The sequence below is a fragment of the Coturnix japonica genome, chromosome 17, assembly GCF_054131305.1.
Source record: "Coturnix japonica strain WE chromosome 17, WE-NBRP24, whole genome shotgun sequence".
Taxonomy (NCBI): domain Eukaryota; kingdom Metazoa; phylum Chordata; class Aves; order Galliformes; family Phasianidae; genus Coturnix; species Coturnix japonica.
In genome coordinates this window covers 13,108,902-13,131,919 of record NC_140679.1, presented here as the reverse complement: position 1 = coordinate 13,131,919, position 23,018 = coordinate 13,108,902, and the positions used below count along the sequence as shown (strand labels likewise).

The window sequence follows — 23,018 nt, the reverse complement described above, 5'->3', positions numbered from 1 at the left end:
AATCCCTTCGGCTTCCCGCAGCCCCCCGCGCTCTCGCTCTGCAGCTCTGTGCCTTTCCAGGCTGACAACGGTCCCCGGCTGCAAAACCTCATTAGATTAATTGGCCTCAGCAGCTTGTGAAGCATCGAGCCCTGTGCCGTGCTGGGGCACGGAGGGCAGGGAAGGAGCAGCGCTGGGCTGTGCGTCCCAATGGCTGCGGGCTCCATCTCGTGTCTGCAGTTGCAGCCGTGGAGCTGCGGTGCGTTGCTGATGGTTGGGGTCTTGCTTTGCAGGTAGCACTGCATGCACGTGCTGTGGGGCAGCAGCCCAGCACTGAAGATGAATCCTCCATCCCCCCTATGGGACCGACGTGCTGCCAGCTCCCATCAGCGTCCAGCCCCACGCCTGGCACTGCCAATGTCACCCCGTTGTTCCCTATGGAGAACCCAGCGCTGCAGGGCTGTTGTGTGAGATGGCAGCTCAGCCCTGCACTAATGGCCGGCTCCTTCCTCTCCCTTTTCTCCCTTTCCTTCTTCTTTCTCCCCCCCCTTATTATTTGATTTCTTCCCCCCCTGCCCACGCGGCGCTGAGCGGCTCCCGTGCTGGGGATGGCTTTATCTGCAGCTCCTCCATCTGCTCACAGCAGCTCACAAATAACCGCGGGGTGCCAGAGGAATTATGGATTTGGAGCCGCGGTTCTGCAGTTCTGCCAGGGCAGCAGCTCCATCCCATCGCCCAGCACCAGCGTTGGGGGCTGCTCGGATGTGGGCACAGCCTGCAGGTCACCCTGAGCCCCTGCTGGGACTCAACCTGGGCTCCGAGCTGCTGGAATCGGGGCTGCTGCATGATGAGCGCTGGCAGAGGCCTGGTTTTGGCAGCGGGATGGAGGCTGTGCTGGGGGAGCAGCCCTGACTTTGCCGTGGTTACTGCAGAACCCCCGGACTGTGCAGCCCTGGGGGTGCTGAGGGGCTGCCCGTGTCCCACAGCCCTGCTGGCAGTGAGGGCTGCGAGCCAGATGTGTGCACAGCTGGAGCAATGCGTGCCCGTCCTGCTGCCCCGAGCTTCCCAGCCCTGCTCCCTTCCCCAGCACCACGGGGGGGCTGGAGGAGCTCAGTGCTTCCTCCCACGAGCAGCAGTTGGTGTTTAGACCCCCCCACCTCGCTGCTGGGCTCACACGGGGCTTCGTCTGTCTCAGTGCTGGGGGGGGGTCCCAGCGTGGAGCTGAGAGGTGTGTGTGTGGGGAAGGGGGGGTACCCACTTGGGGTACCTGCACCCCCCAGGCTTTGCTCCGTTCTCTTAATTGTGATGGGGCCAAAGGGAGCTCCCCCCCCCCCCCAGATGCTCTGTGTGTCCCCTTCACCCCCCGGTGAGGAAGGACCCCTCCTCTTCCTCTTCCTCCCCCTCCTTGAGGTGCCACATCCCCACGGACATGGAAGTGACCCAGGAGGCACCAAGGGGGGGGGGGAGCCCCTCATCCAGAGGGGACAAGCTGCCCTAATTAACGCTGTGATCATTAACCCAACCTGACCCCCCCCAACATCACACAGCCACTTGTTTCACAAATCACTTTTATTCCCCCCCCTCCCCACCCCAAAACGGCAGCAATCAACACCCAAACCCGACCCCCCCCCCCCATAAAAAGTGCAAACCCACCCACCCTGTGCAAAGGAACGCTGTGGGAGGGGAGGTTATGGGGCAGCACCACGGCATGGAATTGAGCACCCTTAGTGAGGGACAGGGGGCTGCTCTGGGGCTCTGAGGGGGCACTGAGTGGGCAGCACAGCCCTAAATGTGCAGGGTACCCCTGGAGCCCTTCCCATGGCCATGTACCCACAAGGCAGCCCTTCCCCAGTATCCCCCATCACACTGCCTTCCCATCCCACTGCATCCCAGTACTCTAATCCCAGCACCCCCATCCCAACACCCTCCTCTCCCAGCATCCCATTCCAGTGCCAGACTCATCCCAGTGTCCCCCCCCATCCCGCTGCCTTCCCATCCCAGTTCATCCCAGTACTCCCTCATCCCAACACCCCCATCTCAGCAGAGCCCCCCATTTCCAGTATCCCCCATCCCGTTGCCTTCCCATCCCACTGCATCCCAGTGCTCCTCCATCCCAGCAGCTCCCATCCCAGTGCCCTCCCCAATCCCAGTGTCTCCCAGTTCTCCATCCCAACACTCCCCATATCAGCATCCTCTCATCTCAGTGTCTCCCATCCCAGTACCCACCCAAGTCCCATTGCATCCCATTACATCCCATTGTATCCCAGTGCATCCCAGTGTCCCCCCAATCCCAGTCTCTCCCAGTTCTCCTCCATCCCAACACCCCCCGTATCAGCATCCCCTCATCCCATCCCAGTCCCATTGCATCCCATTGCATCCCATTACATCCCATTGCATCCCAGTGCATCCCATTGCATCCCAGTGCATCCCATTACATCCCATTGCATCCCGTTACATCCCATTGCATCCCAGTGCCCCCATCCCAGTGCAAACCCCAATCCCAGTGCATCCCAGTGCCCCCCCCAATCCCCGTGTCTCCCAGTTCTCCTCCATCCCAATACCCCCCATATCAGCATCCCCTCATCCCATCCCAGTACCCACCCAAGTCCCATTACATCCCATTGCATCCCATTGCATCCCATTACATCCCATTACATTCTAGTGCATCCCATTACATCCCATTACATCCCATTGCATCCCAGTGCATCCCATTGCATCCCATTGCATCCCATTACATCCCATTGCATCCCAGTGCATCCCAGTGCATCCCATTGCATCCCATTACATCCCATTACATCCCATTGCATCCCAGTGCATCCCAGTGCATCCCATTACATCCCATTACATCCCATTGCATCCCATTACATCCCATTGCATCCCAGTGCATCCCATTGCATCCCATTACATCCCATTACATCCCATTACATCCCATTGCATCCCATTACATCCCATTACATCCCATTGCATCCCATTGCATCCCATTACATCCCATTGCATCCCATTGCATCCCATTACATCCCATTACATCCCAGTGCATCCCATTGCATCCCATTACATCCCATTACATCCCAGTGCATCCCATTGTCCCCCCGTTCCATGCTCTCACCTATATCCCTGCCTGTCCCGTGCCGTGCTGTCCATGGGCGCTGCCGAGTTATAACGACCGAACCCCGCCGAGTTGTTATGGGGGGGGGGGGGTTACAAAGGGGGGGGCAGCGAGGTGTGAATCACCGCCCCCCCCTCAGCCCCGCTCCCCCCTCACGGCGGAGCCAATCAACGCTCAGCGAGGCAGCATCGTAATCGCGGCCCATTCATAAAAACAGCCCCCCCCCCCACCCGACCCACGCGCCCCCCCCCCCCCAACCCTAACCCCAACCCTAACCCCTCCCCACACCCTCACCGAAGCCATTGAACCATCGCGTTGCCGGGGGGGGGGAGCCGGGAATAATGAATGAATCCTTCATCAGAAACCCTTAATAATTAATGACCGGGAGTGCCGGGAACTGCCGGAGTGGGGGGGGGCTTCCTCGTAGGAGGTGCGTGTCCCCCCCCCCACCTTGGGACCACCTCAAAGAGGGGATCGGATGGGGGGGGGGCTGAAGGTTCCGCCGACGGCGCTGCCCCGGTCCAGTCCTTCAATGGGACCCGACGGAACCGCGCCGTCCCGATGGCTCCGGACACCACCGGGATGGGGGGGGCTCTCGGGGGGGTGCACGGTGGGGGGGGCAGTGCGGTGGGTGCAGGTGCAGCCCCCCCCCATGGTATCACTCCGGGGGCGCCCCGTCCCGCTGCAGCCACGTTCCCACGGGCCCCCCCCGCATAAAGGAGGGGGTTAAAGGGGGGGGGGGGCGGGGCAGAACGAGGCGGGGCCGCCCCCCCATCCCCCCCCCTCCTTTCCCTTCCCACCCCCGGTGCCGCCTCCCGAGGGCTCGGACGTTCCCGCCGGGTTCGTCGCTCCCTGGAGCTTCGCGGGACCGAACGGATCGAACCGGGCCGGGCCATGAGCCCGACGTGCGCCGGAGCGCTGCGCTGCGCGGTGTTTTGCGCGGTTCTTTGCGCGGTTCTGTGCGCTCACGGATCCACCCGCGCAGGTAAAATAAAGGGGGGAGGAGTGAAGGAGGGGACGGGAAAACAAACTTTGGGGGGTCGGTTTCCGACGGTTCCCCCCCCTCCTCCTCCCCCCCTTCGTGCCCGCAGCGCGGTGCCCACCTCCCCCCCTCGGCAGCGCTTTGGGGCCGCGACCCACAGGTGTGGGGCGGGATGGGGGGGCACCCAATGGGGTCCAAGCGCTGAGAACCCACAGGGGAGCGAAGCAGCTTTTCCTGCCCCCCCCCCATCCACCCCATCCACCCCATCCACCCCCCCGGGTGCAGCTCAGCATCAATAATGCACGGCCCGTCTCCCGGGATGGGCTGATCGCCCCCCAACCCCCCCCCAGGCCCCGCTGACCCCGTTGTTGCTGACCCCCATAGAACGACTCCGGGCCCCACACTGAGGCTGTGAGATGTGGGGTGTGGGGGGCACCCGGAGCGGGGCCTCAGTGCTGACATTGCCTTTAATTAATGATGAGTGCGTGGGGGGGGGGAGCTGTTGGCACAGCGGTGACTCACGGTGGTGTGGAGTGGGGCTGCTGTGGGGCAGAGGGGCAGCGGGATGGGGTGACCCCACAGCAGCCCCCAAAGGATCCTCATCCCATGGCTGTGGGCAGTGGGGTGAGCCCTGTGTGCCATGGGGTGGTTTGGGGTGAGGGCTGTCTGCCCTATGGGACTTATGGGTCACCGTTCCTTCCCACTGGGAGCTGTGGGGTGGCCCCGGCCCTGACCCCATTTCTCCCCTTGCTTTGCAGAGTGCAGGGAGCTGCTGTCCTGTGAGCTGTGTACGGCCGCCCCTCCAGCACCCAACGGCACCGGCTGCCTCTGGGGGGGCTGTGGGGCACCAGGTGGGCGCTGCACCCCTCACCCCTCCCTCTGCCCTTCATCCTTCAGCCTGGGGTGGGGGCTCCGGGCCTGGCTGGGTCTGGGGGAGCAGAGAACCCCCATGGGAGCCCCCTGCCCCCCTTCCCTGCAGAGACATGGAGCTGCATGCACAGCGGGGCGGCTGCGCGGGACTCGTGTGTGCTGTACAACAGCAGCGCCCTGTGCCCAGGTAACGGGGCTCAATGGGGATGGGACCATGCATGGCTGAGCCCCCTGCAGCCCTGCTACCTCCTGTCTGTTGTCTCCAGCAGCACTGAAATCCCCCACCAAAGAGCCACCAAGGTTCCCCAGCAAGGAGCCGGTAACGAGATCCCCACGTGAGTGGGGTTGGGATGGGATGGGATGGGATGGGATGGGATGGGATGGGATGGGATGGGATGGGATGGGGTTGGATAGGATGGGATGGGATGGGATGGACCAGAATACCATGGCATGGTGTGTAATGGGATGGCATTTCATGTCCCCAGGGATGAGCAGTGCTGTGCTCTCGGGGTCACACCAGTGGGCTTTGAGCCCCAGCTGTGCTAATGAACCCAGCCCAGCCCCACACTGCAGCGGTGTAGGATGCGCTGGGGGCCCCGTGGGGCAGCAGCAGTTCCTATATGGGCAGCAGCAGTTCCTATATGGGCAGCAGCAGTTCCTATATGGGCAGCAGAGGGGGCGGGCAGCGGGGATGGAGCCGGGAGCCGGAGCCGGAGCCTCTTCCAGGAAACGGGAACAGGAGATCTGGGCTAAATGCGGCCGTAACCGGAGCCGCCGCTCTGCATTATTGATGCCCCGCGCTGCTCCAGCAAAAGGGGCCGAGCCCTTCCCTCCCCCGGACCCCATCCTTAGGGGGGGGGGGGGTGTCAGCCATGGGGCCGCAGCCCCGTCTCCCCGCGCTGTCCCATAGGGAGCAGCACCACGCGTGCCCCGCTGACGGGCAGCCCCGAGTTGGAGCCTCCGGGCTTTGACACGGCCAGTTTCGTGGGCGGGATGGTGCTGGTGCTCAGCGTGCAGGCCGTGCTCTTCTTCATCCTCAAGTTCATCAAGTCCAAGGACAGCAGCTACCAGACGCTGTAAGGCTGCCCTGCTCCTCGGGGGGCTCGGGGGGGGGGGGGGGGGGTTTGTCCGTCCCCTCCCATGGGGTGGGGAGGATTTGGGGTCTGGGGGTGTCCTCCCTCGTTTCCACTTGGTTTGAACCCGTTCTGTGTCTGTCCATGTGCCGCTGCCCCATTGCTCCCCATAGGGACCGTGCAGCCCCCAGACCCACCCCGTGGGGGTCCAGCCCCTCCCCGTGCCCACCGTGGGGCTCCTAACCCGGGGGTCGTGCCCCTCTCTCTTTCCTTGCACGCTGCCAGAGAGGACAACCAGTAGGTGCCGAGTGCTGCCAGCGGATGGGGAGGGGGCTGCTCTGCCCCACAGCCCCCCCTGTGGGGAGGGGCTCACTCCCACCTCCCTGCTCTGCATGGCGGGGGGTTCTCTGCTGTTTGCTGTGCACTGACCCCATACCCCCGGCCCTTCTGCCGTGTCCCCGTGGAGGCGGCGGGCAGCCCCCGCCCCATTGAGCCCCTCGCTGGGGTGGGGGCTGCAGCCCTATTAGCACCCAGCAGCGTGGATCCCCCTCCCACCCCCCACTGCACCCTCTTTGTTCTGGCTCCATCATCCCGGTGCCATCACATCCCGCAGGGTCCCGGCCCCACACGCTGCCCCCTCCCACCCCCCCCATCCCTGAGACCCCTCTGTCCCCATTGTGTGTGTGTCCCCCCCGCCCCGCAGGAGCAGAGCCGGGACCTCGCTGTGTGCTTGTGTTGTGCCTTTGTGTTCGTTGGGGATGGGGGGGGGACACGATGGATACGGAGACCCCTGTGTGCCCCCCCCCCCCCCCGTGTGCTGTTTTGGGTTGGGGGCTGCGTGCTGTGTGCTGTGGGCTGAGCTTTGTCGCTCCCGTTGCCCCCATTAAACTCTGCCGGGTGGTGTCTGTGTGTCGGCACATCGTGTCCGGGGAGGGGGGATAAGGGGCCTGGAAGTGGGGGGGTTAAAGCCTGCAGAGCTCCTGTGCCCCCCATCCCTCCCCTGCAGCAGCTCCCATCCCCCCCCCCCATATCCCAGATGTGGGTCACCCCCTCCCCCATGGGTGGGGGCAGTGGGGTGGGGGCAGTGGGGTGGTTGCTGTGCCCCCCCCCGGCCCTTCCTGCTGTTCACTCTTCTCTATCTGCTGCTTCAGGGTCTGAGCTCAGGGCGATGCTCCCCTCACTCCCCCAGGGAGGTGGAGAAGAGGCCACCTCTGTGTCCCCATCCCAAAGACCCCCCCGCCCCCAACAGCTTTGGGACCCCACCTGCACCACCACTATGCAAAGCTGGCTCTGCTCGGGGGGGGCTGCACCTGGGGATGGGTCGGGGGGTGTCACTGAGTCTGATGTCCCCAGTGTGGCATGAGATGCTGCTGGGGTGTTCCCAGTGCTCCTCAATGGGGTGGGGGGGCTCATCCAGCCCCACACAGCCCCCCCAGGAGGAAGCAATGGGGGTAGGACGATGGGGGCTGTTTGCCCCCCAACCAGGGCTGGCACAGGGGGGCAGAGACCCAATAAAGGACTTTCCTCCCATTCCTGGTGTCTGTGTCATGGTTACCCCCCTTCCCATGTCCCCTCACCCCATTAATGTCCCTTAATTGGCTCTGGGGGGATAAAGGGGAAGGGGGGGGGGGGGGGCACTATGGGGATGTGTTGGTGGGGAAATGATGGAGATATAATGGGGATACAATGGAGACACCCACCATGGGGACACCATGGGGGCATGGAGGGATGTGATGAGGACATGATGGGCACACGGGGCACTGCACACCCCCAGGAAAACCACAGCTTCTCCTCACCCCACCCCTGCGTGTCGTACAGCAGCAGCAAAGGGGGAAGGAACTCACGGCCCCACAACTTCCCCTTCCCTCAGCACCTACTTTGGTGCCACCAGGATGGGAGCAGCACCCGGTGCTATGGGTCTCCTCCCATTGAGTCCTATAGGGTTCCATCCCATTGGGTCCTATAGGGCTCTATCCTATTCCATTGGGTCCTTTAGGAGCCCATCCCATCAGGTCCTTTAGGGTTATGTCCTGTTCCATCAGGTCTTATAGGTCCCTTCCCATTGGGTTCTTTAAGGTTCTGTCTTGTCCCATTGGGTCCTGTAGAGTCTCATCCCATTACACTGGGTCCTATTAGATCATGTCCCATCCCACCAGGTCCTATATGGTCCCATCCCATCCCATTGGGCCCTACAGTATTCTGTCATATAGACCCTGCCCCATTGGGTCCTACAAGGTCCCATCCCATCCCACCAGGTCCTATAGGGTTCTGTCCCATCCCATTGTGTCCTATAGGGTCCCATTCCATCCCACTGGGTCCTTTAGTATCCCATCCCATCAGAACCTATAGAGTTCTGTCCTGTCCCATTGGGTGCTATAGATCCCATCCCATCCCATCCCATCCCATCCCATCCCATCCCATCCCATCCCATCTCATCGGGTTCTGTAGGATTCTGCCCCATTCCACTGGCTCCTATAGATCTTGTCCCATCCCATTTGCTTCTATAAGTCCTGTCCCATCATGTCCTGTAGGTCCCGCCCCAGCCCATTGGGTCCTAGAAGGTTACATCCCATCACACTGGGTCCTATAGATCCTGTCCCATTAGGTTCTATAGGGTTCCATCACATCCCATCGGGTCCTATAGGGTTCTGTCCCATCCCATCAGGTCCAGCAGGGTTCCATCCTATTCCTACACAGTCCCACCCCGTCCCATTGAGTCCTAAAGTGTTTTGTCCCGTCGGATCCTATAGGCCCCATCCCATCGGGTCCTGTAGGGTTCTGCCCCATCCCATCGGATCCTATAGGTCCCGTCCCCACGCGGCCGCGCTGACTCACTCCGGGACAGGCGGAAGCGGTGCCGGTGCCCGGGGCGGGGCGGGGCGGAGCTCGGTGCCGTGGGGGGGGAACCGGACCCAAAGAGAACAACCGGTACGGAACCGGAGCGGAACCGGAGCGGAACCGGAGCGGAACCGGAGCGGTTCGGCGGTGGGGAGCGGGGCAGAGCGGGTTCTGCTGTGCGGGGCGGGGTGCGGGGCTGTCCTGGTGCGGGTTGGGGCTGTCCTGCTGTGGGTTTTGGGGTGTCCTGCTGTGGGTTTTGGGGTGCCCTGCTGTGGGTTCGGGGCTCTCTCGGTGCCCGCTTTGGGTTCTCTCTGTGCGGAGTTCGGGCCCGTCCCGATGCGGGTTTCGTGTTCCCTCGGTGCGGGATTCGGGCTGTGCGGGTGTGAGCGGGGAATTCCTGGGGAGGGATTTGGGGCTTTGGGAGTGCGGGGCTGGAGTTCTCCCTGTGCGGGATTGGAGCTGGGTTGGTGCGGGATTCGGGCTGTCCCGGTACCGGATTCGGGTTGTCCCGGTACCGGATTCGGGCTGTCCCGGTACCGGATTCAGGCTGTCCCGGTACCGGATTTGGGGCTGTCCCGGTACCGGCTTTGGGGCTGTCCCGGTACCGGCTTTGGGGCTGTCCCGGTACCGGATTCGGGTTGTCCCGGTACCGGATTCGGGGCTGTCCCGTTGTTCCGTCTGAGCTCACCCAGCACTTTTTGGCCTCTCCCGGTACAGAACCCGATCGCTCCCGTTGCCGCCTTTGGGCTTTTCCCACCTTTCCATCCCCGCTCTCCCTGCTCCCATTCCGGTGCCCCCATCACCCCGACCCCCCCATCCCATGGCAGCCCCCGGTGCGGGCAGTTGCTGGCAGGACCCGCTGGCTGTGTCCGTCACGATGCGGCTCCCGTTGTGCGGGTCGCGTTGCGGGCGGGCTCTGAGCGTCGTGTTCGTTCCGAGCCGCCCGGACGCTCCGTGCCCGGCGCTGCGCTGCCTGCGGGCCGCCTGCCGCCAGCTGCGGGGCCGGCTGTGCACGGTGCCCTTCGGCCTCTTGGCACTGGGGGACACCGCAGCCCTGGAGCGCTTCTATAATGCGGGTGAGGAGGAGAAACCCCCCACCCACATCATCACCCCTCCGTGCTCGTTTCTCGGGTGGGTGCTGCGCTTTGGGGCGGTGCTTGATGCCGTCGTGGCCGATAGATGTGGCCGTGGTGGAGCTGAGCGATGCCGTGTGTCAGCCCTCGCTCTTTTATCACCTGGGGATCCGGGAGAGCTTCGACATGCCCCACAACGTGCTGCTCTGCCCCCGCACCGCGATGCCCGCACCGAGAGCCCTGCAGGTCAGTGGGGACGGGGCTGAGCGGAACCTGGGGGGGGTTGGAGGGGAAGGGTCGGTATCTCGCTGCTGTCGCCGTCCATCCCCACCCGGAGCACGCGTGGGTTCCAGCTGGTGCCCAAAGGGGGGGATGGGGGTGTGATCCTGTGTGTCCCAGAGCCCCAACCCAGGAAAAGTCAGCTTGGGAAACATCAAATCCATTGGAGTCTATGGGGCCAGTGGGGGGGCAGCTGGGGAGAAGGGTGGAGGGGGGTGCATCTAAATGGTCCCCAAAGGGCTCTGAGACACCAGGGAGCACAAGAGCCCCTTTTCCATGGGGGGGGGGGCAGTCTATGGCCCTGCCCGGGGTCGGGGCCATCTCCGGGTGACTTTGCCCCCGGATCTTGAAATCAGCTGATTTCTTTGGAGCTCCTCATTAAGTCCCTCCTCCCTCCCTCTGCAGGAGGACATCTGTCAGAAGAACTCGGTACGGTTCTGTTCCGCTGCTCTCACCGCCGCCATAGTGCTGGGGGGGGTGCAGAGCGTGTAGGAAGCGAGACCCCAACCCCAGAGCTGAGCTATGGGGCGGCTCAGAGCAGCACGAGGATGGTTTGGGAGCAGGAAGCCAAAGGGGCCGTTCACTCTGGAGCGTAATGTCAGCAGTGGGGCCCAAAACCCCAAATTACGGACGTTGGGGGGTGGGGAGTGAAGGGGGGCGGCGCTGCCATTCAGCCCGACCTCCCCCCACCCCGTCCAGGACCTGTGCGGCAGTTACACCTTCATCCCATACACGGTGTCGGCCCACGGGGCGCTGCTGTGCAGCGAGGACGGCGCTGAGCCCCCCCAGCCCCCCGGCCACACGGAGCCCCTCACCCCATTGACCACACGGCTCGTCCGGCTGCTGGAGCGCGTCCCCACCGACTCCTGGTACCAGCCCCCGGCCCCGGTACCGAACCCAGCTGCGCTCATTGGGGGGCAGGCAGCCCGGTGCCGGAGCAGCGCCCAGCCCCACATCTCCGCCCCCCAACAGCGGGTATTTTCGGGAGACCCTCCGCCGCGATGTCCGCCGGGTTCGGGAGCTGTTCCGGGGCGAGCAGCTGAGCCGGGAGCTCAGACGGATCCAGCAGCGCCTGGACAGCGTGGAGCTGCTCAGCCTGGACATCGTGGTCACCCTGCTCCTGTCCTACCGCGATGCTCAGGTGGGAGCCCGGCTCCTCATCACCCCCTTTGGGCGCAATGAAGGGAACCTATAACCAGGAGGGGAGTAAACTCTTCGAAAAGGCTGATAATAGCAGGACACGGGGAAATGGTTTGAAGTTAAAAGAGGGAAGATTTAGGTTGGATGTTAGGGGGAAGTTCTTCACTAGGAGAGTGGTGAGGCCCTGGAACAGGCTGCCCAGGGAGGTTGTGGATGCCCCGTCCTTGGAGGTGTTCAAGGCCAGGTTGGACGGGGCCATGGGCAACCTGATGTAGTAAATGTGTATGTTTGGTGGCCCTGCCAGGCAGGGGGGTTGGAACTACATGATCCTTGAGGTCCCTTCCAACCCGGCTCATTCTGTGATATGGGGTTGAGCTGAGGATGCTGGTCCAGGCTCAGCTATAGGAGATATCCCCGCAGGATTACGACTCCATCATCTCCCTGGTGGACACCCTGCGCTCCCTGCCCACCTGCGACGTGGCCGAGCAGCCCAATATTCGCTTCCATTACGCCTTCGCCCTCAGCCAGTGAGTGCCGGGACCCTACGGGGCAATGGGGGCGGGCACGGCCCTATTGCTGTGCATGGCCCTATTGCTGAGCCCTGTACACAGGCGGAACCGTGCTGGGGACCGTGAGAAGGCTCTGTTGGTGCTGCTGCCCGCCGTGCAGCACCAGGACACGGCAGCCCCCGACCTGCTGTGTCTGTGCGGCCGCATCTACAAGGACATGTTCATCAGCTCCGGCCTCAGCGACACGGAGATGAGGGACCGAGCGCTGCACTGGTGAGACTGGGACGGGGATGGGGACCGTGCGGGTCTCAGTTCTCATACACAGTGTATGTGGGCTGGGAGATCTGAGGGGTCTCTTATCTCCGGAGCCCCGTATCACACAGGGGGCTTATCCTGGGAGGTGGGACCCGCTGTCCCCCCATGGCCCCGCTGGTTCGATGCCTTGTGCTCAGGTACAGCAAAGCCTTCGAGCTGGAGCCCAGCCTCCACGCCGGCATCAACGCCGCCGTCCTCCTCGTCGCCTCGGGCCATCGCTTCCATTCATCGCCGCGGCTGCAGCACATCGGTGCGCCCCGACTGCAGGGGGACCCCGAGCAGCATCAGGGCGCTGAGCCCTGACGGGTCCCAATCCTACACTCAGGAGTGAAGCTGAGCTGCCTGCAGGGCCGGCAGGGCAGCCCGGAGGAGCTGCGGCACTATTGGGACGTTGGGTTCTGCTTAGGGGCCGGTATCTTGGCCAATGACATGAGCAAAGTCATCCAGGCCTCCGAGAAGCTGTACAAGCTGAATGCACCGGGATGGTGAGCAGCAAGGACACGGCTGGGCCCATATAACACCGTCACCCCCTGCAGCTGATGGGGACCATGGGCTGCCCCCATCCTCACTGCCCACCCCGCAGGTACCTGGTGTCCGTCATGGAGACGTTCCTGCTCTACAAGCACTTCCAGGACAGCCCGGCGCTTCCATCAGCCCGGCAGGATCTGGCTGATTTCTGGCTGGGTTTCCTCCTCTCCTCCTGCCAACCCTTCGTGCCTGAGCAGCGCTGCCCTGTAGGGAGCAGCCCTGGGGTCCTGGGGGTGGGTGGGGGGATGTGGGGTGACCGTATGTGATGGTGCAGGTCCTTATCCTGGAGCACGGCAAGGTGCTGCAGCCGGCACGGCTGGAGGTGAGCGGGGCAGCAGAGGAGCCCGTTGTGATGCTCAGCATCGTGTGCCCCATGGAGGAGGTAGGGCCGGGTTTGGGGTCCTGGGGGGGTCCTGGGGGCTGTTTCCCACCTGCCCCTTCTTTGCCTTCCTGCAGAAAGAGGTGGCAAGCTGGAATTTCCCACCTGCAGCCATTGGGGGCATCAGGTGAGTGTGGCCCCAATTCCCCCCATCCTAAGGGCTGCACCCAGTGCTTGTATTGGGGTTAATGTGGGGGGGCTGCACCCACTGCTTGTATTGGGGTTAATGTGGGGGGGCTGCACCCACTGCTTGTATTGGGGTTAATATGGGGGGGCTGCACCCGCTGCTTGTATTGGGGTTAATGTGGGGGGGCTGCACCCACTGCTTGTATTGGGGTTAATGTGGGGGGGGCTGCACCCACTGCTTGTATTGGGGTTAACGGGGGGGTCCTTCCCTTTCCTTACAGCATCTGCAAGAGCGATGAGCGGGGCTGCTTCCTCTACGTGCTGCGCACAGAGCAGGACTTCCAGCTCTACTTCCCCTCCCAGCAGCACTGCCAGTGGTGAGGGGGGGGCGCGGGGACCCCACGTTGCTTTTGGGGGGTGGAGGGACCCCAAACCACCGCCATGGGAGCAGCAGGTTGTAACGTAGGGACTAAAGGGGACGAGCCGAAGCGGCTCCAGCCGTTGAGCTGGTGGGGGCGGGGATGCGGCTCATGGGGGGGGTCGGTCGGTACCGCTGGGACTCGGAACCGGCCCCGCTCCGCACGCAGGTTCTGTGAGCGGATCCGATCGTTCCTATTGAATCCAGGCGCTGAGGAGCCGCCCGGCAGCGCGCAGCCCGTCCTGGAGGTGAGGGGGGCACTGGGGGGGGGTGCGGGGCACCGAGCGGTTCGGCTGCCACCCCACATCCCCCCCCATAGTACAGCTATGAGTACAACGAGTCGGGAGAGCGCGTGGTGCTGGGAAGGGGAACTTATGGGGTCGTGTACGCCGGGCGCTGCCTGGGCACACAAGTGAGAATCGCCATCAAGGAGATCCCGGAGCGCGACAGACGGTGGGTGCGGCGGTACCGGGGTGGGGGTGGGGGGTCTCCGTGCAGCCCATCACCCTGCCGACCCCCCCCCCCCCCCCATGCAGATACTCGCAGCCCTTGCACGAGGAGCTCGCCTTGCACAAGCGGCTGCGGCACAGGAACATCGTGCGGTACCTGGGCTCCATCAGCCAGGATGGATTCATCAAGATCTTCATGGAGGAGGTGCCCGGAGGTGGGCGGCACCACGAGGGGGGGCTGGGGGGGTCGGGGAGCCATAGGGTGAATGTGCTGCCCCCTCCCCAGGGAGCCTGTCGTCCCTGCTGCGCTCCAAGTGGGGGCCCCTGAAGGACAACGAGCCCACCATCATCTTCTACACCCGCCAGATCCTCGACGGGCTCAGCTACCTCCATGATAACCACATCGTGCACAGGGACATCAAGGTGGGGGCTGAGGGGGGGGGTCCCTCCATCCCCAGCCCCGATTGGGGGATGTACAGCTCGAGCTGTGGGGTTTATTGTGGGGTTGGTTTATTGTGGGGTTCCAGGGCGACAACGTCCTCATCAACACGTACAATGGGGTGCTCAAGATCTCCGACTTCGGCACGTCCAAGCGGCTGGCGGGGATCAGCCCCAGCGCCGACAGCTTCACGGGTAGGGGCAGCGTGTGGGGCAGGGGGCTGGGGGGGGCTGGGTGATCAATGGGGGCTTCGTTTCCCTCCTCCCCCCCCCCAGGCACCCTGCAATATATGGCCCCCGAAATCATCGACCGAGGGCCGTGTGGGTACGGGAAGCCGGCGGATATCTGGTCCTTGGGCTGCACCGTCATCGAGATGGCCACGGGCAGACCGCCCTTCTACGAGCTGGGCAGCCCCCAGGCCGCCATGTTCAGGGTATCTATGGGGTGGGGTTAATAGGGGAGGGGGCGGCAGGGCTCCCCACCCGCAGGTGCCCCCTGCGCCGTCCCGGTGCGGCCGTTCCCGTGCAGCCCGTCCTGCAGGTTGGCATGTTCAAGGCGCACCCGGAGCTGCCCGGCTCCATGTCGGATGAGGCCAAAGCTTTTATCCTGCGCTGCTTCCAGCCCGACCCGGCACAACGGGCCACAGCAGCAGCTCTACTGCAGGACCCGTTCCTGGCTGCTGCCGGCCGTGCCCGCAGCCACAGGGCGCCCACAGCGAGGGGTGAGATGGGGGGCAATGTGGGGGTCCCGGCACAGCTGCCCGCTGAGCTCCCCCCATCTCCTTTGTCTCCTTGGCAGGTGGTTCACCCCGCAATGGGAACCCAATGGGGACGGATGGCAGCGGGGGGTGCCCTGCCGTGCAGGGGGATGGGGGCACAGCGGGCAGCTCCCCCCGCCCACAGTGCCATGGGGAGACGGCAACGGGACACAGGTGTGTGGGGGGGCGGCACACAGCTGGCCCTGCTACAGGATGGGGGGTGGGGGGCACAAAATGCTGTGGGGCACAACACCCCCCTGTGCTCATCTCCCCATAACCCCATAACAGGGAAGGCCAAGCTGGGGTGGTCACCGGGTACGGCTTGGGTGGGCACCACTCCACTGTGCCATACATGCCATGGGGCAGCCCTGCCCCACACTGCCCCACACTGCCCCACAGCAGCCCCAGCTCCGAGCTCCCCCTGCGCTCATCCTCCCCCGATGGCAGCTTCGTGCAGCAGAAGGACATGGAGCATCGCACCACCCTGCTGGGCATCCTCAGAGCCGAGGCACCGCGCATCACCGCTGCAATGCAGGACAGCCAGGTGGGATGTGGGGCAGGGTGTGGGGCGGGGGTGGGATGGAGCCCATCTAAGTGTTATCTCACCCCATAGAGTGCGGCAGGAGCACGGCTGAGCTCAGAGCACATCACCCAGCTGCTGAGCTGCCTGCACAGCTACATCCAGCACACACAGCAGCCCCGGCTGCACCGCGAGCTCCTGCAGCTGCAACGACAGCTGGAAAAGGATGGGATCAGTGCACAGCGACTGCAGGAACCACTGCTCTGCTTCCAGGACGTGGTCAGTGCATGTTGCATCATGTTGCATCATGTTGCATGGGATGGGATGGGGCTGCTCTGCTATGGGGACCCTCCATCCCGTCCATCCATCCCTCCCTCCATCCCTCCATCCATCCATCCCTCCATCCCTCCATCCATCCCTCCATCCATCCATCCATCCATCCATCCATCCATCCATCCATCCATCCATCCATCCCTCCATCCATCCATCCATCCATCCCTCCATCCATCCATCCATCCATCCATCCATCCATCCATCCCTCCATCCATCCATCCATCCCTCCATCCCTCCATCCCTCCATCCCTCCATCCATCCATCCATCCATCCCTCCATCCATCCATCCATCCATCCATCCATCCATCCATCCCTCCATCCCTCCATCCCTCCATCCCTCCATCCATCCATCCCTCCATCCCTCCATCCATCCATCCATCCATCCCTCCATCCCTCCCTCCATCCATCCATCCATCCATCCATCCCTCCATCCATCCATCCATCCATCCATCCATCCATCCTCCCATCCATCCATCCATCCATCCATCCATCCCTCCATCCATCCATCCATCCATCCATCCATCCATCCATCCCTCCATCCCTCCATCCCTCCATCCCTCCATCCATCCATCCCTCCATCCATCCATCCATCCATCCATCCCTCCATCCATCCATCCATCCATCCATCCATCCATCCATCCATCCCTCCATCCATCCATCCATCCTCCCATCCATCCATCCATCCATCCATCCATCCATCCATCCATCCATCCATCCATCCATCCATCCATCCATCCCTCCATCCATCCATCCCTCCATCCCTCCATCCCTCCATCCATCCATCCATCCATCCATCCCTCCATCCATCCCTCCATTCATCCATCCATCCATCCCTCCATCCATCCATCCATCCATCCATCCCTCCATCCATCCCTCCATTCATCCATCCATCCATCCATCCATCCATCCATCCATCCATCCATCCATCCATCCATCCATCCATCCATCCATCCATCCATCCATCCCTCCACCCCTCCATCCATCCATCCATCCATCCATCCATCCATCCATCCATCCATCCATCCATCCATCCCATCCCATCCATGTCCCCCCCAGGTGACGCAGCTGTTACGCCATCACCACATCAGGCCCCACTGGGTGTTTGCTCTGGACGCTGCCATCAGCCAGGCAGTGCAGGCAGCCCTGGATGTGCTGCTGGCAGGTGGGTGGCCATACAGCCTCCTTGTGTCCTATGGGGCGGGCTGTGCCCCACACTTTGCCCCCTGTGCCCCACAGCGGATGGCACCCAGGATGCAGCTGACGGCCCCATAGAGCGCAGTGCCAACATGGGGAGCTCAGTGCTGCTGGATCAGCTGCGCCGCCTCCGCGCACAGACGGGCAGGTGGGGCTGGAATCCTTTGTGCTCAGCAATGGGGCAGCACCGTGTGCCCCACAAGTGCCGACCCCCATCTCTCTCCCTGCTGCCCCACAGGCTGCTCCGGCAGCTGGCTGACAAGGAGCAGGAGTGGCAGCGCTTGGCACAGCGGGTGCTTTGCTCTGGGGACAACACGCTGCCCCATCTCACCCCACTCCGCTGTGGGGCGGACACCGCTGTGGGGCAGGGACCCTCAGCCCCACACCCTGAATACAGCCCCACAGCCCGGGCTGACCCACTGCTCATGGAGTGGCTGCAGCAGCACGGCACAGACCCCAGCACCACGGCCACGGTGAGACCCACAGGCACATGGAGCCTGTGCCCCACTGATTCCGTGGGGCTGGAGCTCCTCACTGCCACCTTCACAGCTCCTGACCCACGGCTTCACCCTGCGGGACCTGCTGGGCAGCGCCACCCGCGACGACCTGTTGTACACGGGGATGAGGTATGTGCCGGGTTGGGGGTCGGATATGGGGTGAAACGCCCCCGTGCCCCCATCCAGCCCCATAGCCGCCCCCCAACAGGCGCGGCTCCGCGTACCGCCTATGGGCGGCCATCGTGCAGCACCGCGGGGACCACGGAGCGGACGGAACAACGCGACCGTCGGAGCAATAAACGGCATCGAGGAGAGAGTGCGGTGCTTCATTGCGGCCCCACAGACCCCATATGTGTGGGGCACAGCCCCCCATATCCCCCCATATCCCCACGCTGGGGGTCACGGGGCGCTGCGGGGCACCAGGTCGGTGCGCAGCGGTAGCAGCGCTTCCACCCATTGCCCGGGGTCCCGCAATACCCGGCCCCACAGACCCCGCTCCTCCGCCGTCGAGTCCATCCAGCCCACGGGCAGCCCGTAACTCAGCCCTGCGGGGGGGGACGAGAGGCCGCTCACTTATGGGGCCGGGGGGGCAGCGGGAGGTCCTACAGCCGCCCTTCAACCCCCCCAGAAACCCCATAACTCCCCACTGACCCCTCCCCAAGGGACACATAGAACCTCTGTGATCCCAACAGACACCCACAGAACCCCATATTTCCCCCTTACACTCCTCCTAGACTCCTATTACTCCCCATAGACTCCCCCCCAAGGGACCCATAGAACCCCCCAGAACCCCAACATACACCCACAGAATTCCCCCCCAGACTCTTTATAGACCCCTATAACTCCCCATAGACCCCCCCCAGGACCCCATAGAACCCTCTGGGACCCTAATAGACACCTAGAGAGCCCCATATCCCCCCCTTAGACTCCTCCGAGACCCCTATAACTCCCCATAGACCCCTCTCAGGACCCCATAGAACCCACCGGGACTCTAATAGACACCTAGAGAGCCACATATCTCCCCCCCAGACTTCTTATAGACTCCCTATAACTCCCCACAGACCCCCTCAGGATTCCATAGAACCCCCCAGGACACTAATATACACCCACAGAGCCCCATATCTCCCCCTTAGATTCCTCTGAGACCCCTATAACTCCCCATAGACCCCCCCCAGAGCTCCATAGAACCCCCCAGAACCCCAACATACACCCACAGAGCCCCATATTTCCCCCCCAGACTCACTATAGACCCCTATAACCCCCCATAGACCCCCTCAGGACCCCATAGAACCCTCTGAGACCCTAATAGACACCTAAAGAGCCCCATATCCCCCCCTTAGGCTCCTCCTAGACCCCTATAACTCCCCATAGCCCCCCCTCAGGACCCCCCCCCCATCTCACCTGTGCCCAGGCTGAGCCGCAGCCCCCCCAGCTGCCTCTTGGCGAAGGCGTCCCGCTGCCATAGGGTGCACTCAGCACAGGCCTGGGCCAGGTCGTGGGGCTGGAACCCATCGTACACCATGGTGTGGTTAAACATGGGGCTCAGGCTGCGTTTCACCACCCGCGTCTTCTGCCGACCTGCCTTGCTGTCATCGGGCAGCACAGAGCTGGGGGGGGGGCAGCAATGAGTGGGGAGGGGGCTGTACCCACATGCTGTGCCCCCCCCTCCAACCCAGCCCTCCCTGCTTACCACTGCACAAAGGCATCCACTGTGCTGCCATTCAATGGGACCAACCCCTGTGCCGCCTTCACCCAGATGTGCAGCTCACCTGTGGGCGGCTGCCCCGATCCTATGGGGCGGGGGATGTGGGTCAGGGCCTGGGGGGGGGCTTCAATGCCCCCATCCCAACAGCCCCCACTCACCTTCAGAGCCTGCGGGGATGAATTTGAGCGCCAGGTTGAGGTGTCCGCGGTTGGGGAGGATGTCGGGGGGGATGGGGGTCTGTGGGGAGGAGGGAGAGGGGTTATGGGGGGTGTGGGGCAGGGAGCAGGGCTATGGGGAGCTATGGGGTGGGGAGGGAGCAGGGTTATGGGGTGAGGGAGGCAATGGATGGAAATATGGAGAGCTATGGGGTGGGGAGGGAATGGGGCTATGGGGAGTGCAGGGCAGGGAGCAGGGCTATGGGGAGCTATGGGGTGGGGATGGTCAAGGAGAGAGCAGGGTCATGGGGAGCTATGGGGCACAGAGGGGGCAGGGGTATGGGTGGGGAGGGAGCAAGGTTATACGGGGGTATAGGGTGGGGAGGGTTAGAAAGGGAGTGGGGTTGTGGGGGGATGTGGGGCAGGGAGCAAGGGGTATGGGGTGAGGGAGGCCAGGGAGGGAGAAGAGATATGGAGAGCTATGGGGTGGGGAGGGAATGGGGATATGGGGAGTGCAGGGAAGGGAGCAGGGCTATGGGGAGCTGTGGGGTGTGGAGGGAGAAGGGTTGTATGGGGGTGTGGGGTGAGGAGGGTCAGGGAAGGCGCAGGGTTGTGGGGAGCTATGGGGCAGAGAGGGGGCAGGGTCATGTGGGGGTATGGGATGAGGAGGGCCAGAAAGGGAGTGGGGTTATAAGGGGGGAGAAAGCAGAGTTCTGAGGGGTGTGGGGTGGGGAGGAAGGGTATGGGGGGCTATGGGGTGGGGATGGTCAAGGAGAGAGTGGGGTCATGGGGAGCTATGGGGCACAGAGGGGGCAGGGGTATGAGGTGGGGAGGGAGCAAGGCTATATGGGGGTATAGGGTGGGGAGGGTTAGAAAGGGAGTGGGGTTGTGGAGGGATGTGGGGCAGGGAGCAAGGGGTATGGGGTGAGGGAGGCCAGGGAGGGAGAAGAGATATGGAGAGCTATGGGGCGGGGAGGGAATGGGGCTATGGGGAGTGAAAGGAATGGGGCAGGGCTATGGGGAGCTATGGGGTGGGGATAGGCCAGTGCTATGGGGCGCTGTAGGGTGAGGACTGGGCAGTGCTATGGGGCGCTGTGGGGTGGGAACTGGGCAGTGCTATGGGGCGCTATGGGGCAGTGCTATGGGGCGCTATGGGGCAATGCTATGGGGCGCTATGGGGCAGTGCTATGGGGCGCTATGGGGCAGTGCTATGGGGCGCTATGGGGCCGTGCTATGGGGCGCTGTGGGGCAGTGCTATGGGGCGCTGTGGGGCAGTGCTATGGGGCGCTATGGGGCAGTGCTATGGGGCGCTGTGGGGCAGTGCTATGGGGCGCTATGGGGCCGTGCTATGGGGCTGTATGTGGGACTCACCCGTGGCTGCAGGTCGAACCACTCATGCTGGGTATTATCCCAGTCCCACTGTCCCAGCGGAACCTCCACCTCCCCCATGAACAGGTTCCGCCCCATCGCCTCGTGGTGCCACACCGACACGCTCAGGGTCCGCTCCCGCAGCTCCGCCCTGCGCACCTTGTACTGCGGGGTGGGGCTCTATAAGGGGGGGGGTCGCACCGGGCCCTGCGGGACCCCCCGGCTCCAAACGAACCTTCAGGGTCTCGTTAAACACCGGGTCCAAACTGCGCTTCCGAACCGAGGTTTTGCGCTTGGTGCGGTTGGATCTGTCGGGCAGCAGGTAGGTCTTGATGTACCTGCAGCCAACGGGGGGCGATGGGGTTTGTGGGGGGGGGCTCACACAGGGGTCTCTGTCCCCCCCCCCCGTTCCTCACTCACGGGTCCGGCCGCTGTCGCTTCGTTTCGGCCAGTTCCCGGCACCGCACGATGTGAACCCGCAGCTCCTGCGCGGCCGGTTCGTAGCGCAGCGATAACTGCACGCAGCCCCGAACACGCACCCGGCGCAGCTCCCGGTCACTGTACAGGCTGCTCAAGCTGCCGCTCAGCTGGGGGGGGGCAGGGGGGATAAAGCGCCCTCAGGATCCCATAGAACCACCAGGACCCCAACAGACACACACAGAGCCCCGGATTGCCCCATATTTCCCCCCCAGACTCACTATAAACCCCTATAACCCCCCATAGACCCCCTCAGGACTCCATAGAACCCCTGGGACCCCAACAGACACCCACAGAGCCCCATATTTCACCCCCCTCAGACTCTCTATAGACCCCTATAACTCCCCATAGACCCCTCTCAGGACCCCATAGAACCCTCTGGGACCCTAATAGACACCTGGAGAGCCACATACCCCCCCCTTAGACTCCTCCTAGACCCCTATAACCCCCCATAGACCCCCATCAGGACCCCCCCATCTCTCCATCCCCATCCCCCCTCACCTGTGCCCAGGCTGAGCTGCAGCCCCCCCAGCTGCCTCTTGAGCCCCCTGGGACCCTAATAGACACCTAGAGAGCCACATATCTCCCCCCCGTTCTTACAGACCCCTATAACTCCCCATAGACCCCCTCAGGATTCCATAGAACCCCCCAGGACACTAATATACACCCACAGAGCCCCATATACCCCCCTTAGACTCCTCCTAGACCCCTATAACTCCCCACAGACCCCCCCCCAGGGCCCCATAGAACCCTCTATGATCCCAACATACACCCACTGAGCCCCATATATCTCCCCCCCAGACTTCTTACAGACCCCTATAACTCCCCATAGACCCCTATAACACCCTATAGACACCTATAACTCCCCATAGACCCCTATAACACCCTATAGACCCCTATAACTCCCCATAGACCCCTATAACACCCTATAGATCCCTATAACTCCCCATAGACCCCTATAACACCCTATAGACCCCTATAACTCCCCATAGACCCCTATAACACCCTATAGACCCCTATAACTCCCCATAGACCCCTCTCAGGTATAAAGCACTGAGCGGCCCCAAGGACCCGCAGTTAAAGCTGAACCGAACCGTGGAGGAGCTGAGGCTGGAGATGGAGGAGCTGCTGCTCAGCGCGGTGCACAGAGGGGAGGGGGTGTCCTGAGGGGGGGTACGTCTGTATGGGGGGTCTGCGGCCTAAGGGGGGAAAGGGGGGAATGTGTCCATAGGGCTGCATGCAGTGTGGGGTCCCACGGCACAGTGCTCACTGTGAGCGGCTTGGGTACACAGCCCCATACAGCCCCATATAGACCCATACAGAACCAACAGCTCCACAGCACCCCACACTGTCCCACTCAGACCCATACAGACCCATATAGACCCCATAACCCCATACAGACCCATACAGACCCATATAGACCCCATAACCCCATACAGACCCATATAGACCCCATAACCCCATACAGACCCATACAGACCCCATAACCCCATACAGGCCCATATAGGC

The 23,018-nt window shown here is 63.0% G+C and overlaps 3 protein-coding genes across 16 annotated transcripts in view; 2 read left to right on the top strand and 1 right to left on the bottom strand.

The window, feature by feature from the left end:
- The first annotated feature begins 3,839 nt into the window (after positions 1-3,839).
- Positions 3,840-7,540, top strand: CD164L2 (CD164 molecule like 2). Of its 7 annotated transcripts, none has more exons than XM_032449035.2 (6): positions 3,840-4,070; positions 4,826-4,918; positions 5,047-5,124; positions 5,204-5,272; positions 5,848-6,013; positions 7,162-7,540. In XM_032449035.2, exons 1-6 carry the CDS (start codon positions 3,980-3,982, stop codon positions 7,166-7,168), a joined length of 504 nt encoding a protein of 167 aa, XP_032304926.1. In that variant the 5' UTR covers positions 3,840-3,979; the 3' UTR covers positions 7,169-7,540. The 7 variants fall into 7 exon arrangements, with proteins under 7 accessions (XP_032304926.1, XP_085374193.1, XP_085374191.1 ...); XM_085518067.1 differs by having other exon boundaries at positions 3,858-4,070; positions 5,207-5,272; XM_085518065.1 differs by having other exon boundaries at positions 3,858-4,070; positions 5,207-5,272; positions 6,296-7,540.
- Positions 7,541-9,036: 1,496 nt separating this feature from the next.
- Positions 9,037-18,118, top strand: MAP3K6 (mitogen-activated protein kinase kinase kinase 6). Of its 8 annotated transcripts, XM_032449028.2 has the most exons (28): positions 9,044-9,924; positions 10,028-10,167; positions 10,606-10,629; positions 10,900-11,069; positions 11,173-11,341; positions 11,761-11,867; positions 11,952-12,122; positions 12,302-12,414; positions 12,490-12,649; positions 12,748-12,898; positions 12,967-13,074; positions 13,149-13,198; positions 13,479-13,574; positions 13,785-13,863; positions 13,935-14,068; positions 14,152-14,279; positions 14,351-14,487; positions 14,592-14,697; positions 14,779-14,936; positions 15,044-15,224; positions 15,302-15,434; positions 15,660-15,804; positions 15,874-16,059; positions 17,170-17,275; positions 17,350-17,455; positions 17,546-17,780; positions 17,857-17,933; positions 18,013-18,118. In XM_032449028.2, the coding sequence occupies exons 1-28, from the start codon at positions 9,669-9,671 to the stop codon at positions 18,101-18,103; spliced, it is 3,717 nt and encodes a 1,238-aa protein (XP_032304919.2). In that variant the 5' UTR covers positions 9,044-9,668; the 3' UTR covers positions 18,104-18,118. The 8 variants fall into 8 exon arrangements, 6 of the variants coding, with proteins under 6 accessions (XP_085374172.1, XP_085374171.1, XP_085374169.1 ...); XM_085518041.1 differs by having other exon boundaries at positions 9,042-9,924; positions 15,549-15,804; positions 17,350-17,780; XR_014935138.1 differs by lacking the exons at positions 17,857-17,933; positions 18,013-18,118 and having other exon boundaries at positions 9,041-9,924; positions 15,549-15,804; positions 17,170-17,455; positions 17,546-17,684.
- SYTL1 (synaptotagmin like 1) overlaps positions 18,117-23,018 on the bottom strand; it is an 11,007-nt gene continuing 6,105 nt past the window's right edge. The window contains exons 8-15 of the mRNA XM_085517958.1: positions 22,604-22,708; positions 21,453-21,619; positions 21,268-21,370; positions 21,036-21,212; positions 19,668-19,746; positions 19,495-19,594; positions 19,206-19,411; positions 18,117-18,349 (exon numbers count right to left, since the gene is read on the bottom strand). Of these exons, the coding sequence (XP_085374084.1) occupies positions 18,204-18,349; positions 19,206-19,411; positions 19,495-19,594; positions 19,668-19,746; positions 21,036-21,212; positions 21,268-21,370; positions 21,453-21,619; positions 22,604-22,708 (1,083 nt within the window). The 3' untranslated portion in view covers positions 18,117-18,203. The remainder of the gene's footprint in view (positions 18,350-19,205; positions 19,412-19,494; positions 19,595-19,667; positions 19,747-21,035; positions 21,213-21,267; positions 21,371-21,452; positions 21,620-22,603; positions 22,709-23,018) is intronic.

What these genes read in the sequence shown, in the direction of transcription:
- CD164L2 (XM_085518061.1), top strand. Translation starts at nt 3,980, where the DNA reads ATGAGCCCGACGTGCGCCGGAGCGCTGCGCTGCGCGGTGTTTTGCGCG. An exon ending in CAGCAGCGCCCTGTGCCCAG is followed by an intron (nt 5,125 to 5,203) that starts GTAACGGGGCTC and finishes TGTTGTCTCCAG; the next exon opens with CAGCACTGAAATCCCCCACC. An exon ending in GCCGGTAACGAGATCCCCAC is followed by an intron (nt 5,273 to 5,422) that starts GTGAGTGGGGTT and finishes TCATGTCCCCAG; the next exon opens with GGATGAGCAGTGCTGTGCTC.
- MAP3K6 (XM_085518041.1), top strand. Translation starts at nt 9,669, where the DNA reads ATGGCAGCCCCCGGTGCGGGCAGTTGCTGGCAGGACCCGCTGGCTGTG. An exon ending in CGCGTCCCCACCGACTCCTG is followed by an intron (nt 11,070 to 11,172) that starts GTACCAGCCCCC and finishes GCCCCCCAACAG; the next exon opens with CGGGTATTTTCGGGAGACCC. An exon ending in TCCCAGCAGCACTGCCAGTG is followed by an intron (nt 13,575 to 13,784) that starts GTGAGGGGGGGG and finishes CTCCGCACGCAG; the next exon opens with GTTCTGTGAGCGGATCCGAT.